General features: G+C 43.8%; 2 protein-coding genes across 2 annotated transcripts in view; both read left to right on the top strand.

Moving 5' to 3' along the window:
• Window positions 1-7,282, top strand: part of SLC5A3 (solute carrier family 5 member 3) — a 16,970-nt gene extending 9,688 nt beyond the window's left edge. The window contains exon 2 of the mRNA XM_026040362.1: window positions 3,081-7,282. Within this exon, the coding sequence (XP_025896147.1) occupies window positions 3,384-5,525 (2,142 nt within the window). The 5' untranslated portion in view covers window positions 3,081-3,383 and the 3' untranslated portion in view covers window positions 5,526-7,282. The remainder of the gene's footprint in view (window positions 1-3,080) is intronic.
• Window positions 1-20,819, top strand: part of MRPS6 (mitochondrial ribosomal protein S6) — a 44,933-nt gene that overhangs the window by 9,659 nt on the left and 14,455 nt on the right. The window lies entirely within an intron of this gene.

The raw sequence follows: 20,819 nt of genomic DNA on the forward strand, positions 1-20,819 counted from the left end.
TTTTTTTTTTTTTTTTTTTTTTTTCTGTCAGTGCCACAGCTTACACTGTTCTAATAACTTGAGATTAAACTCGCATGGGGCGTCTCCAAAGTCCTTCCTAAGACTTGAGGTCATAACTTGCTGGAAGTTCAGAGGGATGAGTCTCATTTTAGTGATGAAAAAAGATCTAGGATTATTTTAGAATTAGGTCTAATAAGAAACTGGTACAAGAGGCCACTTCAGTACAGTGATTTAGCGACGGTGCAGCAAATTTATAGCGGCTACTGAAAACTTTCCACCTTCCTGCCTAAGCAAGCTGAACCCTGCAAATTTGGGATATTTATTGCAAAGGTGATGGTTCAGGACTCGAGACAACTGCTTATTTAAAATGGTTTGGCTTTGCCTTCCAGTGGAAAGCGCCAGACTTCTTCCTGTATTGTTTATTTTGGTTAAATTGAGCCCGTAGTTGTTTGGCAAAGTGTCCTAATTGAGAAATGCACCATTTATTTATGGGCAGTCGCATCTTCTACTTACATGCCTTCCAGAGGGACGGAATGTGCTTGTAATATCCATACTACACGCTGGGAACCTCTTGCATCAAATAGGGTATCATAAAATAAAACCCCCAAATTTTTAAGTAGGTTATATTATAGTATTGTTTGCAAGGTCACTGACTAGCTTGGGGGGAAGAAGTTTGGAATTGAACTTAAGTTCAAAACTAGAATATTTCAGAAACAGAACAGGTCAGTAGGAGAGGGACAATACAGATATTTTAAAAAATTTTAGCTTGCCCATTACTCTAATTTTATGTGTAGTAGTTATTTTTCTTTCCACTGCTTCTCAGTGAAATCTCTTTCTCTACTTCCCTTAAAATATTTATAAGCTTGATATAAACATTATAGAGTAGTTGCTTTTCAAATATTACACAAAAGCAGTTACAACTAAGCACTGCATTRCTTGTAGCTGATGGCGTCACCCAATCTGAAGTGTTTATAACTTTACGATGGATTAAGCTAAACCGTGGAGTAGACCATTTAACTTCTGCTGCCTTTTGCGGGTGGCGAGAAATGTGAATTCTTTTATGGAAGAATTTAAAATACATCTGTGGTTTGAGGCTTATGAGCATGTTAAATTTAGCGCACAACTGTAATCAGCCCATTTTGTGCCATGTCTCTGCAGCCTGTCATTATTGGCTATAGCTCCAGCAGGATGAGTATCCGTATTCTCCTGTGGCTTGGTGGTGGGGAACCCTTATTATCCTTTTCGGAGTCTGAACTCCTCCTGAAAAACAGCCAGCTTGTACAAATAACATGATTGTGCATTTCTCTCTAAGGCCAAAGCTGTGGCTTGCTGCAAGCTTTTAAAATAAAAATGTATCTGCCTTAATGGGAAAGCCACGTTCTCGCATCAGCACCTTTGCAGCCTTCGGTAGGGCATGCAGCGAGGTGGGCAGGGTCTGTGTCAGCAGCAGCTCCAGTCCCTTATGGGCCACCTGAGAATCTATAGGGTTTTTAAACTTTTTTTTTTCCCTTAAAATTCCTACAGGGATGCTAAACAGGCAAACGCCAGATACTCACGTACAGTACCCAGGTGGTTGTGTTGCCCACAGATGAACTGTTAGGGAAACACACGCGTGCAGAATGGCAGGGCAGGGTCTAAAGGTGATGTTGGTAGCGCTTCTCGTAGACCCTGTGGGCAGAGCGAGGCTCGGGGATTTTTGTGCTTACACTATTTTTGCCAGCAGGTGGGGAAAGGGGAATGGAGTCAAACCCAGTTCCTAACTGCTCTGTGATAACTGCGAGTGCTGAAGATCAGCATTCCGGCCTTTAGACTCCGCTTTTCCTTTGCCTTGGCCATCTCTTCCCTTGCTGTGCCTATCTGTTGTAGGACGGAGAGGAGTCTTGTGCCTAGCACTCCCTGAGGTCACGGCATGGGCTTGGGTGAGTGTGGATGGGTGGTGTTTTCCAAGGCAGAAGTRCTGGGAGTAGGAGCCGTAGCGTAGCCCCTCAGCGCCGCTGCCGCCTGGGCCGCCCTGGCTCTCCTCACGACCCCCATCCCTCCGCTTCGCTCCCTTCAGTCCCGCTTAGCTAAACGAGCGCGGATGCTCCCTGGACGGCTCTGGCAGTGCGGGGTGGCAGCGGGGGGCAGAGCAGCGGGGCTTGGCCGCACAACCTGCCCACGTCCCTGCCGTCCTCSCCAGCCTCGCGCCTGGAAGGCGGGGCTGGCAGCGCAGCGGCGCCTCCCGACATCCCAGTGACCGCCTGCTGCCCGAATCCATGTGGTTCTCCCGCTGGCGCCCCTCCGGAGCTCCCGAGGGATCGCGGAGCGAGCAGGTGCACGCGGGAGCACCCCAGAGCCGGTTGTCAGGACGTTCCTTTTGSCATTCTGGCACGAACGGCTCTTTTCTTTGCTCAGCTTGTGGGGAATATCTGTGAAGAACTGTCCGAGTCAGAYGGAACCCTGTGATAATCCATAACCCAGACGGATGCTAACGTGTCTGTAACTTGCAGAATACCTTTGATTCTCCAGTTGCTCGTAAGCCTGTGTTACCCTCTTGGCATCATTATCACTTCATTTTGATTTTTTTAGTCATAGCAGCCGGCTGGTGTCTCAGGTGCACGCAGGCGACATGAGAATCTGTCAAGATTTGTGGGACGCAGGGGCTGAGCAAACYGGGAAATGGCTCGCCAGGGTAACGGCCCCTAGTGACTTTTTTCCTGCAGTTGCTTGAATGAGGAAGGCCTTTAGAGCGGCTTGAGAAATAGACTTGAATCCTGCAGGAGCCAAAAGGAACGAATACTGAAATGCATTTTTGTTTCTTGCCTTGTTTGGGGGGGTTTGGATCACTCAATACCCTAGAATTGCTGCGTCCCTTAAGGTACTTGTATATGACATTAAAGTTGACTTACAAAAGGCATTGCTTCGTAGGCTCATGAATATTTAATGTTGTATATTATGGATTGCATAAATGTAGCAGGAAATGTAAGGGGAAAAGTCTGTGGTGTTCAGTCATTGTTGTACTAGACTTCAAATTTTTTCTCATTACTTCATGAAATTCTCCTCTAATTCAATCTTTGTCTTTTGTCTTTGCTGCCTTGCAGGGTTGGTACAGTAGGCCTCACTAAACTTAGCTGCAACTAAGAATTTCTCCTACATCAACTGAGTTAAGGCTGATGCTCTTGTGGAATGTGGATTAAAAGTACGTGCTAAGTTCCAAATTTCCATTTGAGAAGCGGAGAAAGTAAATGTACCACAACCACCAGCATCAGGACAGCAAACCAAGGGACAAAGAATTTGATCCGCAGTGTTGCTAAATGTTAACTGGTTCACGTGTGGCTTAAGAGACTGTTTGCTGGGGGGCGAGAACTGGACGTCAGCTGTGCGAAGTCACTTGGTTTACAAAAATGAGGGCTTCTTTGGAGACGGCAGACATTGCCATTGTGGCGCTGTACTTCGTGCTGGTGATGTGCATAGGTTTTTTTGCCATGTGGAAATACAATCGGAGCACCGTGAGTGGCTACTTCTTGGCAGGGCGTTCTATGACCTGGGTAGCTATCGGTGCATCGTTATTTGTGAGCAATATTGGAAGTGAACATTTCATTGGGCTCGCAGGATCTGGAGCGGCGAGTGGATTTGCAGTAGGTGCATGGGAATTCAACGCCTTAATGCTTTTGCAGCTTTTAGGATGGGTCTTCGTCCCTGTCTACATCCGGTCAGGAGTATACACCATGCCTGAATACTTGTCCAAGCGTTTTGGAGGGCATAGAATTCAAATATATTTTGCAGCACTGTCTCTAATTCTTTATATCTTCACCAAACTTTCAGTTGACTTGTATTCAGGGGCGCTTTTTATCCAAGAATCGCTAGGTTGGAACCTCTATTTGTCGGTTATCCTCCTTATCGGAATGACTGCACTGTTGACTGTGACTGGAGGTCTTGTGGCTGTCATCTACACAGACACGCTTCAAGCTCTGCTTATGATTATTGGTGCCCTCACACTTATGATCATAAGTATCACGGAGGTTGGTGGGTTTGAAGAAGTGAAAAAAAGGTACATGTTAGCATCACCAAATATTACGTCTATCTTGTTAACCTACAACATTTCCAATACCAATTCCTGCAATGTCGACCCAAAGCCCGATGCACTTAAAATGTTGCGCGAGCCAACGGATGAAGATATTCCCTGGCCTGGATTTCTGCTGGGACAGACTCCAGCTTCTGTCTGGTACTGGTGTGCCGACCAAGTCATAGTGCAGAGAGTTTTAGCAGCCAAAAACATTGCTCATGCCAAAGGATCCACTCTGATGGCAGGCTTCTTAAAGTTACTGCCAATGTTTATTATAGTCGTCCCAGGGATGATTTCCCGGATCCTGTTTGCGGACGATATCGCCTGCATTAATCCAGAGCACTGCTTCCAAGTGTGCGGCAGCAGAGCTGGCTGCTCTAACATTGCCTACCCGCGTTTGGTGATGAAGCTCGTGCCCGTCGGTCTGCGGGGCCTCATGATGGCCGTGATGATTGCCGCGCTCATGAGCGACCTGGACTCCATATTCAACAGCGCCAGCACCATCTTCACCCTTGACGTCTACAAGCTCATCCGGAAGAGCGCGACGTCCAGAGAACTGATGATCGTAGGACGAGTCTTTGTGGCTTTCATGGTAGTGATAAGCATTGCCTGGGTGCCCATAATAGTGGAGATGCAAGGAGGTCAGATGTACCTTTACATTCAAGAGGTGGCCGACTATTTGACTCCGCCGGTGGCCGCGCTCTTTCTTATGGGGATCTTTTGGAAGCGTTGCAATGAGCAGGGCGCCTTCTACGGCGGCATGGCCGGCTTCGCGCTCGGAGCGATACGGTTGGTGCTGGCCTTTATCTATCGCGCCCCAGAGTGCAACCAGCCGGATACTAGGCCCGGCTTTATCAAGAACATCCATTACATGTACGTCGCCACCGCTCTCTTCTGGATCACTGGGATCGTGACCGTTATCGTGAGCCTCCTCACGCCGCCGCCCACCAAGGAGCAGGTCCGAACGACCACGTTTTGGGCCGTGAAGAACAGAAGCGTAAAGGAGACGGCCGCAAAGGGGGAGCTGTACAAAGCGCAAGAAAAGAGCATCTTAAAGTGCAATGAAAACGCTAACCATATCATGCCAAATGGCAAATCGGAAGAAAACCTTAAAAATATTAAGCCTGAGGATATCAATCTTCTGGTAACTTGCAGGGATGACAGCAACCCGGTGATTTCTGTAAGTCACTCGGAGGTCGAGACGCCGGTTGATTGTTACTCGAACGGACAAGCGGCTCTGATGGGCGAGAAGAAGCGCGAGGAAGAAAGCGATGAGCGGGAGAGACATCTGAAATTCATAGATTGGTTCTGTGGCTTTAAAAGTAAAAACATGAACAAGCGAGCCGTTCGGGAGATCGAGGAAGAGACTGTCTGTTTACAAATGCTGGAAGAGACTCCCAAAGTTAAACTATTACTAAATACTGGACTGGTCTGTGTCTGTTCGCTCGGAATATTCATGTTTGTCTACTTCTCGTTGTGAGTGAATAGTGAACTTTTAAGGGTATGGCTAAACATACAGAAGTTGATACAGGTCTCTGGAGTTTCCTTTTTTTATGTGTCTGTTTTTTTTTTTTCTCCTTCTTTTCCAAACAACATGTGCGCAACCCAGGCACTGTTTACGCTGTAACTGTCACATCACCTTAGCCGATGGAGAGACCCATGTGAGACGTGTCGTGCTAGCCCTGCTGCCCAAGGCAGAACACGCTGCGTGGGGTTTCCTGCTCCTGTTCTCCCTTCAGGTTGCTCCCTTTCCCGCCCCTCCTGCCCCCCATTTGCAGTGCTAACCTTTCCTGTTTCCATGTACACCTATATAAATATACCAAAGGCGGGCGGGTGGCTGCGGAGGTCAGTCAGTTCATCGAGCTCAGTCAGCACGAAGGTGAAGATAACAAGGGGTCGCTTACGCAAGTGTCAAATCTAAACGACTAAAGCCGTGTTGGAAGACTTCAAATGTAAGACTGTAATGCTCACCGTTGTACAGGTGGTCTGTGTTACATGGCTGTTTTACCTTGGCCGACATAATACGTACCAATTTTGCTCACTGCTTCTAGGGGTTTTTTTTGTTTGTTTTCTCAGTTCTTACGGGAACAACAGGATGGTATTTTGTCTCATCGTATACTGTTCAGAACATGATACCTGTTAGTAGCTTTTTTTTTGTCTTTTTTCTCTGTAAGGGAATGTTTGTCTAACTTTTGTTTGTTCGCACTGTAAATGCCGTTATAGAAAAAATGTTGTATTTCAGAAAGAAAAAAAAACAGGGAAGAAAAAAAAACCCTGGAGAGGACAAACGGGCAGTTGAGGAGAAGGGAAAAGGATTGCTCTCTTTATTTGTGTTTTGTAACAAATGCAAAGGCAAGAATGCATATTCAATGCCTTCTTCAGTCCCCCAATCTTTAACCTTTTTTTTGTCATTTACATACTTAGGGTTAGTTTCTTATCAGGGCAAAACTTCCCCACAGGTTCTACCGCATGGGAAAAGAGATGGATGATGCCAGCCTTTGCATATGTTTGCTTGGTAAACATGCTGAAATGTGTCTGKTTTTTTTTTCCTCTTTCTGCGTGCAGCTAAAAGGAAGTACTGTGCAACCTTATTGCTGCTTTGTGAGGGTAGGGAAAGTGGGTAGACAAAAAGTCTGACAAGGGAGACCACATCAGGAGAGAGAAAATAAACACAGCAGTAACCTGTGTTGCTGCCCATTGAGGTAAACTCTTTTGATTCATTGGAAAAAAAAAATTAAAAAAAGCTTTCTCAGGCAAGCACAGAAGATTAGGGACCCTGAGGCACTAAGCTTTGCTTCTCCCACTAGAGAAACCCCAGACCAATTCTAAGTCTCCAGGACTTCTGCGTGCAGGCAGCAGATGGAAGCTGACAGACTATGAAAGGTTGCAGCATTAGGTCCTAAAGCTTCACATTTCTTTTTCAATTCCCCCTTTATGAAATAAAGGAATGTGCCACCATCCCAGATACTCTCACCCTTAGCAGGATGAGCGGCACTGTGAGCTCAAGAGCGCTGACTTAGTCACACTTCTGTGTGGCTACATGAGTTTCCATAAACTAAATGTAGTCGGAAATGGTTTTCTGGCCTTGAGGCCAGCTGACGCAGTCTGGCCATGCTATAAAACTCCTTTAGGCTCCAAAGCAGGATGTCATATCTGGGCTGCCTTTAAGAAGGATCCCTGCCATTGTGCTAGTGCCCAAGCTTGTCTTGGGAATTGTTTGGGACAGTGCTAACTGGAGAGACCAAAGCCGTCCAAGGGACCATGATCACTGTATTAGCATAAAAGGTAGAGACCAAGAAATGGGGCTGGACTAGATAATCTACTCTAGAAGTCCCTACCAACCTCAACCCTTCTGTGATTCTGTGAATCACAGAGAAGGGGCCAAGCTATTCTCACTGGTGGCCAGTGACAGGACAAGGGGAAATGGGTACAAGTTGCAACACAGGCAGTTCCATCTCCATGTGAGGAGGAACTTCTTCACTGTGAGGGTTCCAGAGCCCTGGCACAGGCTGCCCAGGGMGGCTGTGGAGTCTCCTTCTCTGGAGATCTTCCAAACCCGCCTGGATGCCGCCCTGTGCCCCGTGCTCTGGGTGTCCCTGCTGGAGCAGGGGGTTGGACTGGATGATCTCTAGAGGTCCCTTCCAACCTCAACCATCYTGTGATTCTGTGAATGATTCCCTGGCATTAACTTACTAATACATGAGAGACGAACTTTAGTGGATGAATTAGTTCTGTGGAGATTAAATTTGGGTAAATCCTACCATTGACTGCCAGAGAAATTGTTTTTTTTTTTTTTTTTCAGTAAAGTGTCCTTGTAAGCTGAATCTGTAGGCCGTCTAAATAGCTTTTGGCAGGGTAATATGTAATACATATTGGCAGAGAAACTGGTTAACTTCCAGATTTTTTTTTTTAAGCAATTGAGTACTGTTAGTTCTGAGATTTTAAATGGAGGACAAGTTATCCCACTTTTCTCTGCTATATTTAATTGTTGCCACTGGAAAAGAGAGTACCATAGTGGGAAATATAGTAATTACTATAGAGGCTGCATTAAAGTACATGCAGAAGAAGAGAGAAGAACTACTGTACGTGAGTCTTGATGTTTTTATCAGTATGAAAAGACACATTTTCTTAGAGTTGGTGTCTCTGGCTTCATTCAGAAAAAGGTTTTTGAATTCTTTCTAAAGATCAGATTCCAGTCTGTGAAATATAAGTTAATGAAAAGTCAAGCCCGTTCTTCAGAGAGGGGTGGGATAAGGGTGAGGAGTGAGCTAAGGGGTGAGATAAGGCAGGATGATGCTGTAAGCAGAAAGAGTTGTAAAACATAGTTCACTTTCTATGCAGGATGAAGTAACCTAGGGCAAAACACATCTGATGCCTGTGGGGTGAGGAATAAGGGTTTACGGAGAGTAAGAATAAGTCTCACCAGTGATACCTGCTTAAAAGGCTGTGATGTGGCTACCGTGCCTGATTTGGCACGGGACAAGAGAGACTTGTGTAGCAGGCACTGTCCCTTACTAACTTGGCACGTCATTTTATCAGTTGCTGGTGCTTGGATGCTTCCAGTGCTTGGAAGCAGCCGCAGAGCTTGGATGCTCTTGGCTCCAGTGTCAGTGGATGCATTACCATCTAACCTGGGAAGCCAGGTTAGCTCAGGGACCCTTCTGCTTGGCTGCTTCGTGCTTCATCCTCGCTTGCTTTTTCTTCCAGGGTGCCTTATGTGGTTATGAAGCTGAAGGCATGGCTTTTCTGCCACCTGAATTGGCTTATAATGTCTCTTTCTCAGGTTGTTTTTCCTCTTCTCTCCCTCCAAGTCGTTTGCTATTTAAACAAAACCCTGTTTAAATAGTTATTATACAGGATGTGTGTATCCTGTTCAGTATAATTGCAATCAGGCCCATGATGAAATTAATCTTTTGGCTGTTTTGCGGAGCCATAATCCTTTGCAAATGTGCAGTGTAACCTCTGACTCTTGAATCTGAGGTTCTCCAGATTCCAGTTAATGAATTCTTACTTCTGCTAAGCTAACAAGTTGCCATATTAATCACAGTAATAATTGGCAGCAAGTCAGAATCTTAATAAAGTAATTCTCTGCATCGCCCCATCTTTAGAACTGTTATTGTGAAGAAGCTTTTAGGCAAATTATTTCTCCAGTGTTTTTTCTCTCCAGTCACTTAAAAATGCCTTTCTTTGCTACCCTTTGCCTGATGTTGGCCGCCTCAGTCGTGATCCCTTTCCGTGTCTTAGAGATCATAGAACTTGCTAATATTCTTTGCTGCAAATAACTGCTTAACAAAACTCCTTTATCGGAAAAAGAAAAAAACAAAGCATCATGCAAACTGTCTGTTGGTTCTCAAGTACGTTGGCCTGTGTTATAGACTGCAGTGTCAGAAGAAGTTACTTCAGGGGKTTTTATAGCGTAAACATGCCTTTGCTAATCTTCTGATCATGATCTGCTCAGAAGAGATATGAACCCAGGTTAATATGTTTTGGTTTTAAACACCAACATTTTGGTTTCGTCAAACTACAGATTATCTCCCATAGGGGACAGTCAGCTCAGTGACATCTAATGACTGGCTTCCTCCTATGTGGGATTAGCTGGTTGTGCAGGGATAGATCCAGAAAGACACTCGCTTCTGTCTCTGTGGTGATGGTTTATTTATTGCCTTGAACGTAGAATGACAGTCTTGAAAACATTACTTTGGAGTGACACCTTGTTTTGTTGTTGTTGTTGTTGTTCCCCTTAACTTATTTTTCTGCTAAGGTATTTGAATTTCCTCCCAGAAATTTGTTAGGAGTCTTTTATTATTGTTGTTATTATTATTATTAAAAAAAAAAAAAGGAGGCTTCTTGAAAGCTTAATATTATGTTGYGGGAGACTGTTCTTATTTAAGGAATACTTAGATGCTTTTCTTTGCCAAAGTTGTTACTGTTTTCTTTTGGCTTTTACTAATACCTGAAAGGAAATGGTAAGAGTTTGTAAGAAATCAAACCGGCCTTCAGGATTGCCTGTCCCTTGTGTATTTTTTACTTCTCCAGCTCTGTGTTCCCCTTTTCACCCTAGTCCCAGAAAGGCCAGCATGAGACTTCTGATGCAAGTCGTGTAAGTACTGTAACTGAGTAGAGCAAAGGATTTCCCACCAGGTTACAGTGGTGCGGGCAGAGCCATCAAAGGATCTCTGCATGAACACTTAAAGCAGAAGATGCTTACAACTTTAAAACATACAGCTTTATTTTTTTTATATATATATTTTTTTAAATCCTAAGATAAAGGAGGTGTTGGGAGTCGCTCCCTTTCAGAGAACAGGATATATGGAAGAAGTTGGGGTCACTACGCTCTAACTTTTTTGAGGAAATCTTTGGATTTAGCATGTATAGAGAAGCAAAAATACTCATCTGTTAATTTGGTATTCTGTATGTTCTGTGCCCTTAAATGTACTTGTTTTGAAAATAAAACTAACCTTGCTATGTGATGTTCAAACGCAAACTTGTGTGCAATGTTTTAATTTTTTTTTTTAAGAAAATGTTTGTATATAATTAAATGGTTTAATGTGCTTTAATTGGCCTAAGGTAAAGAGTAGTCCTAGAATGTAAACATATATAATTAGGATTTCTGATTTCACTGTGAGATCTCTGAACTCTCTTGTTTTGCAAAGTGGTTTGTTTTGTTTACAAAACACTTTCTATGATTTCTTTTATGGTGTTGGTTCAAAGGCATTTGCTTCACTTCTGTTCTAATATTGAATTCATGGTATAGTGACATCTGGTGACACTTAGCATTATCAGTTTCACTGTGTAAAGTCAGACACTTTGAGCAAAAATGGTAATGATATGACAATTCTCTTGTGTCTATGAATACACGTTTTTAAATGAGGTGGTTATAAAAATAGTTGCTGTGCAAAATGTTAGTAGTCTTCTTCAAGAAGAAAGCAAATTTTCTAATATCACTAGAGCAGTCTCTTCATTCATCTTCTTATTTTTAAAGCACAGTGTCAAAGTGATGCTGCTTTACCTTGTTTCTCTGATGTTTTTTAGATATCTGTGAAGTATTTTTGTTTTTTTTGTCGCTGTTGTATTTTTTCTGCAGATTTTATATAAAATACCAGTTAATGAATTGCCTTTTTTTTTTTTTTTAAACTATTAACTAAAATACATTTCAGACCAAAACCAAATGATATCATATAGCGTTTGAAACCTGCCTTTTCCTTTGTCCCTTCTTTTTTTGAAATAAGCCAAATGGGCATGTAGATAAGATCACTATAACTGGGTCCAGGTCTCTCTTGGTCAAGTGTTATTTGAAGGTCTGTTAAGATCTTATAAGACAATATACAGAAAAAATATTGTAGTAGGAATATAGATTTAGAAGTGTTAATGAGATTAATACAGCTTAATTATACTTGTAAGTTGCTACTGTCCATAATGACAAGCTTTTTGTCATAGAAACAATGTATGATAAATTAATTTTGGTCTAGTGTATAGAGTTATCATATTGCTATAAATCTTTGAAGTAAATCTGATGCAAAATTTTCATAGTTAGCATTGCTGGCCCTGTGTATACTGTTCTTTGTATACTGTATGCATATTATTTTGCCTACTGCATTAGTCTTCAGACTGAAACTCTTATTAGAGAGTATTTGGATACTTCAGACTGTGTTTCTTGCAGTTTACATTCCTTTACCATGGCATTTCGTCCTGTCTAAAAGTATTGTATGGAAATGTTTAAAACTTCTGTACAAAGTTTCAATAAAAATAGAGGAAAAAAAAMCAAACAGAGTAGATATTTGTGAAGCTATTTTAGAGAACCTGCACATAATCATGTCCTATGTTCTTATTTGTTACAAGCCTTGAATCCTTCTGGATAAATACCTCATAYTCTGCACCCGTCATGACAAGGCAGACCTCTTGAAGTGCATCATGAGGGCATTTAGTTAGAGAAGTTAAAAAAGATTATTTAAAACTGCAAGAAGAACCAAAATATGGTTTTGTAGAGTTTGGCTGCCAAACTGAAGGCTGGGACTCATTGGGTAGGGGTGTCTGCAAAACCTAGTGTGGTTGAGCTGCCATCTAGCAGTGCAGCCKTGCTCGGCAGAGCCCCTGACTGTGATGGCATGTGGAGGTGTAKATGTGTGCATGTATGTCATGTATGTATGTGTGTGCATGTGTGTTTTTTACTTACATATATGTATTATTTTAAAAGGCCCTGTTCAGCCCCCGCCTAAGCAGTTCTTGAACAGGCCGGGCCCCTTCCTGAATGCTTCTGTATCAAGCTTAACTGCCCACTGCGGAGCCTGTATCATAGAATCATGGAATCATAGAATGCTTAGGGTTGGAAGGGACCTCTATATGGGTCATCTAGTCCAACCCCCAAATGCCAGCGTATTTTGCCTGTTTACTTGTGCCTGGCATCCAGAAGGCCATCGCGGAGCCCAAGTGCCCTGAGGAGCCCTCATGAGCAGCTGGGCTCTGCGGAGGTCGAGCGTGCCGCTGACTTGGCCCTCGTGTGCCTGAGGAACCCTCATGAGCAGCTGGGCTCCGCAGAGGTCAGGCGTGCCGCTGACTTGGCCCTCGTGTGCCTGAGGAACCCTCATGAGCAGCYGGGCTCCGCAGAGGTCAGGCGTGCCGCTGACTTGGCCCTTGAGCGCCCTGAGGAACCCTCATGAGCAGCCGGGCTCTGCGGAGGCCGAGAGTGTCGCAACTTGGCCCTCGTGCACCCAAGGAGCCCTCACGAGCAGCTAGGCTCCATAGAGGCCAAGCGTGCTGCTGACTTGGCCCTCATGCGCCTGAGGAGCCCTCATGAGCAGCCGGGCTCTGTAGAGGTCGAGAGTGCCACGACTCGACCCTCGTGCGCCCCGAGGAGCCCTCATGAGCAGCCGGGCTCCATAGCAGCCAAGCGTGCCGCAACTCGGCCCTCATGCGCCCTGATTGCAGCTCCTTGTGGTCACTGCTAGAGAGTTGCCTTTGCTGGGCGGCAGGAGAGGGTACGTGCTCAGGATTTATACTTTAAAAGAGATTAAAATAAAAAAYAATAAAATCACTTTGTGGATGCAGAATCCAACCAGTGTTTTGCACATCCTTCTCCCTGTCATACTTAGCCCTCGTATTTGAACTAAAAGCAATGGAAGTAATTGAACTAATAGCAATAGAAACCCATGTGAATTGTGACTTTCTTGTTGTCCAGTGACAGTACTTCAAGCAAGGAGAGGGGCAGGCACCGTGTGAACCAGCTATAGGGTAGTGAGGAAGATGCTSTCCTAGAGGTGGGAAGCATGTTCCCACAAGTTATTGGGAGGACAGGAAACCTAGGTTTTCAGGTACAAGGAAAATGCTGCATTCCTCAAAGTTCTTCATAGTATTGTCTTCTGCTGCTGTGTTTTTAGAGGACAGCAGGAGCTTTGCTGCTTGTTTGTTGAAAGAGTGGGCACAGGAAAGGGGAAGGTTTGGACTTGGGATCCCAAATGAGCAAGAGGATCCTSCCTGCAGATTGGATTTGGATTTGTGATTTCCAGATTTCATTTATGCAGTGTTTTTATTAGTTAGCATTTAGTTAACTGCTTAGCTTTCTAGTGTAGTAAGTGATTTTCTACATGGTGAGAAGTTTTCTTTGATTTTTAAGAGGGGTTTGAGAAGCCTCTTTGTCCCTCTGTAGGGAATCTTGCTCGTTCTGTTCTTAATAGTTAAATAATACTGTGAGGATTTCACTTTGTGAATCCCTAACTTGAGACTGTTTGAGACTTGACCATTTCTGCCTTTGGATGTAGAGTCCACGCCTGGACAAGGTTGTGGGTGGGTTCAATAAGTGCTACAGCAGCACTTATTTTGAGGGTCCATTGGAAAAAAGGACTCAGGGAGGTGGTGGCARTAAGTACTCTTTGCCTAGTGGCTCCCAAGTGACTTCTCCCTTCCATGGATGTGGTTCGCCTGGTTGACACTAAGCGTGTTCCTATGCCAGGAAAGTGAACAAGCCGGGACGYTGGGTTTTGTGCTTAGTAACTTGTCTTTCTGATGATTTTTTTGTGGGCTTCAAGGACTAATAGAAGTGAGATGACATTTTCCCCTTATGGTGGTGTTTAATGTTTTTAACTCTTAAATTAATCACAAACATGTTCAATATTTATGTAGATTGTGAAACTAACTTTCTAAGTTAGCCTTGAATATCCCTTCTTACATGCTGCAGTGTACAGGCACATCTGACCAAGAAATTGCCATGGCTCAGATTTGGTGGTGCGCAACAGTGGGTCAAAACAGTGATCTTCACACTAGATACTGTTTTGGTTCTCAGCCTCTTCCTCTAAAAGCAAGAGGTTTAATAAATTACGGACATGGTCCTCATACCATGGGGAAATTTGGCAGTTTATCACATTGAGCTTTTTCTTAGTACTGACTYTTGCTCTTATGCATCAGTAAGGATGAGCTTGATGCTGTAACAGCTAACTACTAGGAACCAGGCCTCTTTTTCTATTCCTTAAAGGAAGATTCCTGTTACTGAGGGGGAGTTGTTCAGTAATCCAGACCAGTCCAGATGGTGCCTGTSGTACTCTCTTGGTCTTGAATATTTGGGATATATTCCAGGAGAGTCCCAACACTTGATTGCTACAGTGAATGCTTTGGACAGTTGCACATGATTCTCCAAAGTGCTAGGAGCTCTAAGACTGGAAGAGTCAGACCCAGAGGATCGAAGATCCATCTGTCTTTGGCCCTTGCAGCTTGTGACTCTGAACCAAACTATTGTGTGTCTTCCTGAGGCTGCACGGTGGCCGTTGCTGCTGTRCACATTTCCCTCAATTGTACAAGTGTGAAAACTGATTTGGAGGATACCTGGCATGCTGRACGCGTCCAGAGCAATTACACTGCCGGTTTTGAGTGTCTTGTTAGAGACAGTGAGTCACTCCCTGCAGGGAAAAGTGCTGCACTCAGTATTATGCATCCAGGGGAGGTGGGGAAGCAGCAGAAATTGGACTGTAAACTTCTGTAATGTTGTGTGCTAAATGCACCGCAGTGAAGCTCTTCTTCTTGCTGATGACACCACTTTGTCCTTGAAGCGTTCAGGAAACAGTGGCTGCAACCGTGTGGCAGCGGTTGCTTTTGGCTTCAACTTACCCTTGAGGAGCAGCCATCACTTTCGCTTCCCTTCTGTCCATGCTCGAATCTTCCAAACTGGATGAGGAGAAACAAGAAACAATGAAAAGATGAAGAAAAAGTATGAGAGAAAATACCAGAGGAGCAAGGGATGGATACATACACACCCTGGAATATAAGGCTGAGTAASAGGAGAGATACCGAGCTCATCTCAGAGTAGAAGTCTTATCCAGAATTAAAAATCTTATTTTAAATTAGTCTCATTTTGAGAAATTTGTTTGTATAGATAACTTTCTGGAGAGAGAAACTTCCAGACTTAAGTTCCAACAAAAACTTAATTCTGCTGATGTATTGAGTGAATACTGGTTCATATCATTTGTCTTGAGCAGCCCATTTCCATAAGTTTTATTTTATATTAAACTTCTTAATAGGTAAAATTATAAAATTATACAAAAGGACCTCTTATCCAGAGGAGTCATAGCCAGCTTTCTCAAGAGAGTTTATTTAGCAAGCTTTTCTCTTCTAAGATGGGGAAAAGGAAAAAGTTCCATCTTCTCTAATGTTCAAAATCCTGAGTTCATCTAAAATACTGTTCTACACAGGATGTATGTTCTAACTTGCCTAAGAATGACTTGATACAGGTCTTGATTGCAGTAGACTGCACAGTTAGGTTGGGCTTTACTTCTTGCTTATCTTGGGATCTTTTGAAGGTGGARCTGCGAGGCTGGGCACTTGCATAGCAAAATGTTGAGGAATCCAAGGAAGAGTCCATGAAGTCAGAAAAGGTTTCAGAGTTTTTTAATACCTGCAGTTGATTGCCCTCCTCATATGCTTTTTTTTTTTTCTTTTCTTTTTTAGGCTTAAAAAACCCTTCACAAACCTTCAACTTGATGAAGTGTATTCTGTATCCAAAAGTCACAAGAGAAACAAAACTTAACTTGTAGTTTCTGGTAATCTTGGTCTCGGGAAGTTTCTGGTAAGAACTTCAGCTGACCAGGAGTGTTATGTTGAAATCCAGAACGTAATACATTGTGGTTGAGAAGAGGAAGATTAGTTKCTGCGTGGAAGATTAAGGAAGGTGCTTAATTCATTCTGAAGTTATGGTCAATTATTAAATTGTTTCTAGTAATAAACCTTTGAAGTGGTTCAGAATCACTGAGATATGGTTGTAGTGGGCAAAACCGTTTAACTAGATTTATAACTAGACAAACATGTTCTAAAATTCTTTTTAGAATTTAAAGGGCTTGATGCTATCTAACATGAATTAAATTTAACTCAGTTCAGGGCTGAGACTGATGTGCTAATTTAACCCAGACTTGGTGTTTTCTCGGTGGGTAAACTTGCCCTGCTTTGGTTTTGGTCAGTTTCTTAGCTTTGACAGTTTCCGATGTTTTTAAGTGGTGAGTTAAAGAGAAAAAGATTAAACAAAAAGGTTTATGGAATTTAAAATCTTCGAAGAAAAAGAAATGGATCTTGAGACAGTGAAGATAACAGTGGCACTATGGCTTTAAAAGTTGCTACTTACTCTATATCCAAGTCTGTGGGCTTCTTACTCACCTCAAGTGAAGTTGCTCATTCCTTGGTTTATCCCCATGGTTTATCAGAACCATAATTAAAGACATGATTTGGGACTGGGATGTTAYAATTATTTTAAATTAAGTCAATTTTGACCATTCTCCCAAATGTATTTTTTTGTGTGATTTTTCCTCTATACTTGCTATTTCCAAAATCCAACTCTAAAATAGTACCATGCCTTTTTGTTCAGATGGAAGTCTGAAATGGTCATCACATTCAAGAACACCTGGTTTCTCCCATTTGTTCCTTTATATCTGGAAAATTTTACTCTCTTAGTTCCAGAGATCTCTGTAACTGCCAGCGTCCAGTTTCCCCATGACATTTATCCCGGTCACATCTCCCAGGCCTTGGTCCCGAGCGCTCCAAGTTTGAGTGGCTCCATCTCTGGAAATCCTGATTGCATTTACTGCTTGCATGTGGGCGATTTTTAGCACAATGTGCAGCAGGGCCAACACACCTTCTGTTCACTTCATCTACCACTTTTATCGTTATTATATGTCTTTTTGAGGAGTACATATCCTTCAGTGGCTGTACTCTGACTCTGACCGCTCTTCCCTGATGTTTACGCTTTTACAGTAATTGCAGCTCCGTGTCTTGCACCAGGAGCTCAAGTCTTTTCCCAGGCAGATAAAGAACAACTGGTTACTAACTGCGTTGTATACATAGCTACTGTTTTTACCGATGTTACTGCTGTATTTTTTCATGCTGTCTTATCTTCATATATTGATTTCTTTTCATCTCTCTGCTGCGCCTTATTCTGTACAGAAACAGGCAACTAAACGACTCCCAGTTTTGCCTCATTTCTTGTTGTAAAGCTCATCCTTCTTAAGTCAGCTGATCTTGGCAAGTTCACGAATGTGTATCTTTGTCATTTTCACTAACATGTTTTTAGTGTTTAGTTATGTATTCAGTAGTGATAAAGACTTTTTTTCCCCCCACAGTTTTGCTGCTTTTGACTTGCAGTTTTCTTCTCAGCATAGATTTCGCATTCTTTGATTTCTACCTCTCAGCACCTAATCTCAGAAGAACCTTCATAACTATTCTGCAACTAAGAGAAGACCTGATTTTCTGCTGCTACTATCATCCGAAAGGGAATTAGAAAACTGACATGTTAATTTTGGTGGCTTTATTTTTGTTTACGATCCAAGGAGGTGATGCCTTGAGTTAATCAAATGGTTAACCAAATTTGGGCTCTCTTTCCTTTCTGCGCTCTCACGACTCTTCAGTGGCTTGAGAAAGCTTCTTTAAAGGCCTGCTGCTTTTTCTGTCCTCTGAATTTCTGTCCTCTCTTGAGCAACCTCTGGCCAGCTAATTAGTTCCAAAATTGAGTAGTGGCAAAGAGTCTTCTTTACATGGCTCTGATTYCAGCCACAAAGCTGTCTTCTCTGTTGGGATCGGGCTGCATGTTTTTAGAAGAAATCAGTTTTATAAACACGTTATTTCAAGCTGTTGCCAAGTCTCTGGTCTATCTCAGGGTAACAGCATATGGGGTTTGAGAAGTCCTCTTTGCAGCTTTGTGGCTGATTCACTTACATCCATTTGGCCTCTGCTAGCACAAGAAGCTCTTCACTGTCAGAATATTCCCATTTTTTTTTTTATCTTTTTTTTTTTTTAGTATGCTTTAAGCTTGCCATGTGAGTTCTGTATGGCTGATAGCACTGCTGTAGTTTTTGTTCTTGTGCTGATGTTGGAGTTTCCGCTCAAAAACAGAGTTTTGGAGCTGTGCTCTCCTACTGGCTGACCTGTGCCCCATGCTCAGGGTGTCCCWGCTGGAGCAGAGGGTTGGACTGGATGRTCCCTAGAGGTCCCTTCCAACCTCAACCATCCTGTGATTTGGTGAAACGGGAGCATTAGAGAGCACTCTGCTCACTTGGAGGGAACYGAGGCTTCAAGGCTGGTGGAGAAGCCTGAGGTGCGAGAGAAGTCTGAGTGTAACTGGTGTTCTGCGTGCATAGATGGTGGCTTGTGTGACATCCAGGGCTGTGTATCGCAGCACCTGGGCACATGGGAAGAGTGGAGGTTTCAAATAAACGTAACTGGGTTCTTTGTGGAAGGCTGCCGAGTTTGTGGAAGGGAGCTGGTTAAGAAGACTTGTCTTGTGGGGAGCTGCACGTTTAAGGGTTGGGAGGTGTGAGCTAGTTCGGTCTGCAGATAGCTCTCCTCCAGTTGCCTTTCCGAGAGGAGGAGTGTTTCAGGTGGAAGCGCCGGGAAGGTGCGCAGGGCCTTCGTTCCTCTGCGTCCCCCAGGGCAGCGCCCACGACCAGGCCCCAGCCCCACAGCACGGGGACAGGGCCTGCAGCTGCGCCCCAYCGCTGGCAGGCCCTTCCTCCTGCTCATCCCCGCGCAGCTCGCCAACCGGCACCACGTCCGTTTTCCCAGCCCACCCTCTCCCTCCCCTCCATGTTTTTTCTTTCCCTCTTCGCTTCCCCATGTTTGCGGTAGGAGAATTACTGCTGGCTGTTCAGGAAAAAATGTTGYGGCTCCCGCGTTGGGAGCCAGACAATACCATTTCCTATGTCCTCAGCTGCTCTGGCTCCGAGGCAAACCGAGGAACCTGTGTCTGTGGATATTATGGTTAGCAAAGGCTGGCCTATATATAGTTTGGCCGATGGCTTTAGGCAAGCTATGATAAACCGTGCTCTTTTTTGGAGGGGAGCAATGACAGGGATTACAGTGACAAGCTTGCAAAACCGACAATTAGTTTGTGTTTTCAGAGTGCTCCCACAAATGGCGAGGTTGCAGAAAAGTGTAATATTTTACAATCCTTAATGTAGAAATCTGTGGCTTTCTTTTCTTGTTCGTTCTGTTTTGTTTTGTTTTGAAATCTGTAGGGCTTTATCTTTGGCTTCATTGTGCCCAGAAACTGCGCATCACGCTGCCCAGGCTGCTGCTCAGGGCTGTGCTGATCGGTCGGCCTGTATAGAAGAGACCAACAGCTTATATATCTTATAAGGGGTATAGAAGAATACACGTCTCCGATAGCTTTAAACTTACACATGCACAGTCATTGGCAGAGGAAGGGGAAGGTCACACAGCTGGACATACAGCTGTTCGGCTAAAGATGAGTAGTGAGGGCAACAGAGCTCCGTTTAAGGATCCAGCCTATTTTACACAAGCAGAAAACATGTTGCAACAGAAAATCTAGCAGTATTTTTATTCACCAGCCCAACAGATTTCTCCTGTGATAATTGCCTAAGTGCCGAGGTAGCTCCTGCAACCTCGCCACGCACAGCAGGCACCGCAGGAGAGGGCTTGAGTGGCAGATCCTAGTGCTTTCCAAGAGGATATTTTTCAMACTGCTGTTGGAAGCACTACAGGTGCACTGCAGTGCTCACAATATTCAGGCTGTATGATTAGCYTTTCTCTCCGAACACTGCCCGTTTCTGTTATTAATGTAGGGAAGTGAAATACTGGTGGTCAGATTCTGATTTCAGAGGCAAAATCTTCCAGACTGTGGAAGGTTCCTGTTTCACAAAGGCAATACTTGTTTTTTCTTCTTTATTCAGGACAGATTTCAGGTAGCTTTGCGGCGTGGTACTGTGAATAACACCAGCAATTCTGTATCCTACTTTTCGGCTTATGTGGTTGGTAGTGGCCAGTGACAGGACAAGGGGCAATAGGTTCAAATTGCAACACAGGCAGTTCCATCTCCAGGTGAGGAGGAACTTCTTCMCTGTGAGGGTGACAGAGCCCTGGCACAGGCTGCCCAGGGAGGCTGTGGAGTCTCCTTCTCTGGAGATCTTCCAAACCTTCCTGGATGCCGCCCTGTGCCCCGTGCTCTGGGTGTCCCTGCTGGAGCAGGGGGCTGGACTAGATGATCCCTCGAGGTCCCTTCCAACCTTGCCATTCGTAGTTCTTTTATGCACGCAACACTGAGATGGGGCTGCTATTACAAAGCTCATGAAATGAGTATATTACATGAAAAATGCACGTGTTTTGATTCTGTTTAACACTGTGTTGGGCCTGTTGGCTCAAGCAGCAGATTTCCTATTGACTTTTCCATTTTCAGTTATTTCTGTTATGATTAATCCTGAGACTCTAATTATGGAGTTTTGAACAGTACTCAAAAAAGGAAATGCTTTATCTTTTCTTTTTTTTTTTTTAACATATAATCCAGAAGTATTTG

This window comes from Nothoprocta perdicaria, unplaced genomic scaffold (assembly GCF_003342845.1).
Source record: "Nothoprocta perdicaria isolate Ctin4 unplaced genomic scaffold, notPer1 scaffold_254, whole genome shotgun sequence".
NCBI classification, from domain to species: Eukaryota; Metazoa; Chordata; class Aves; order Tinamiformes; family Tinamidae; genus Nothoprocta; species Nothoprocta perdicaria.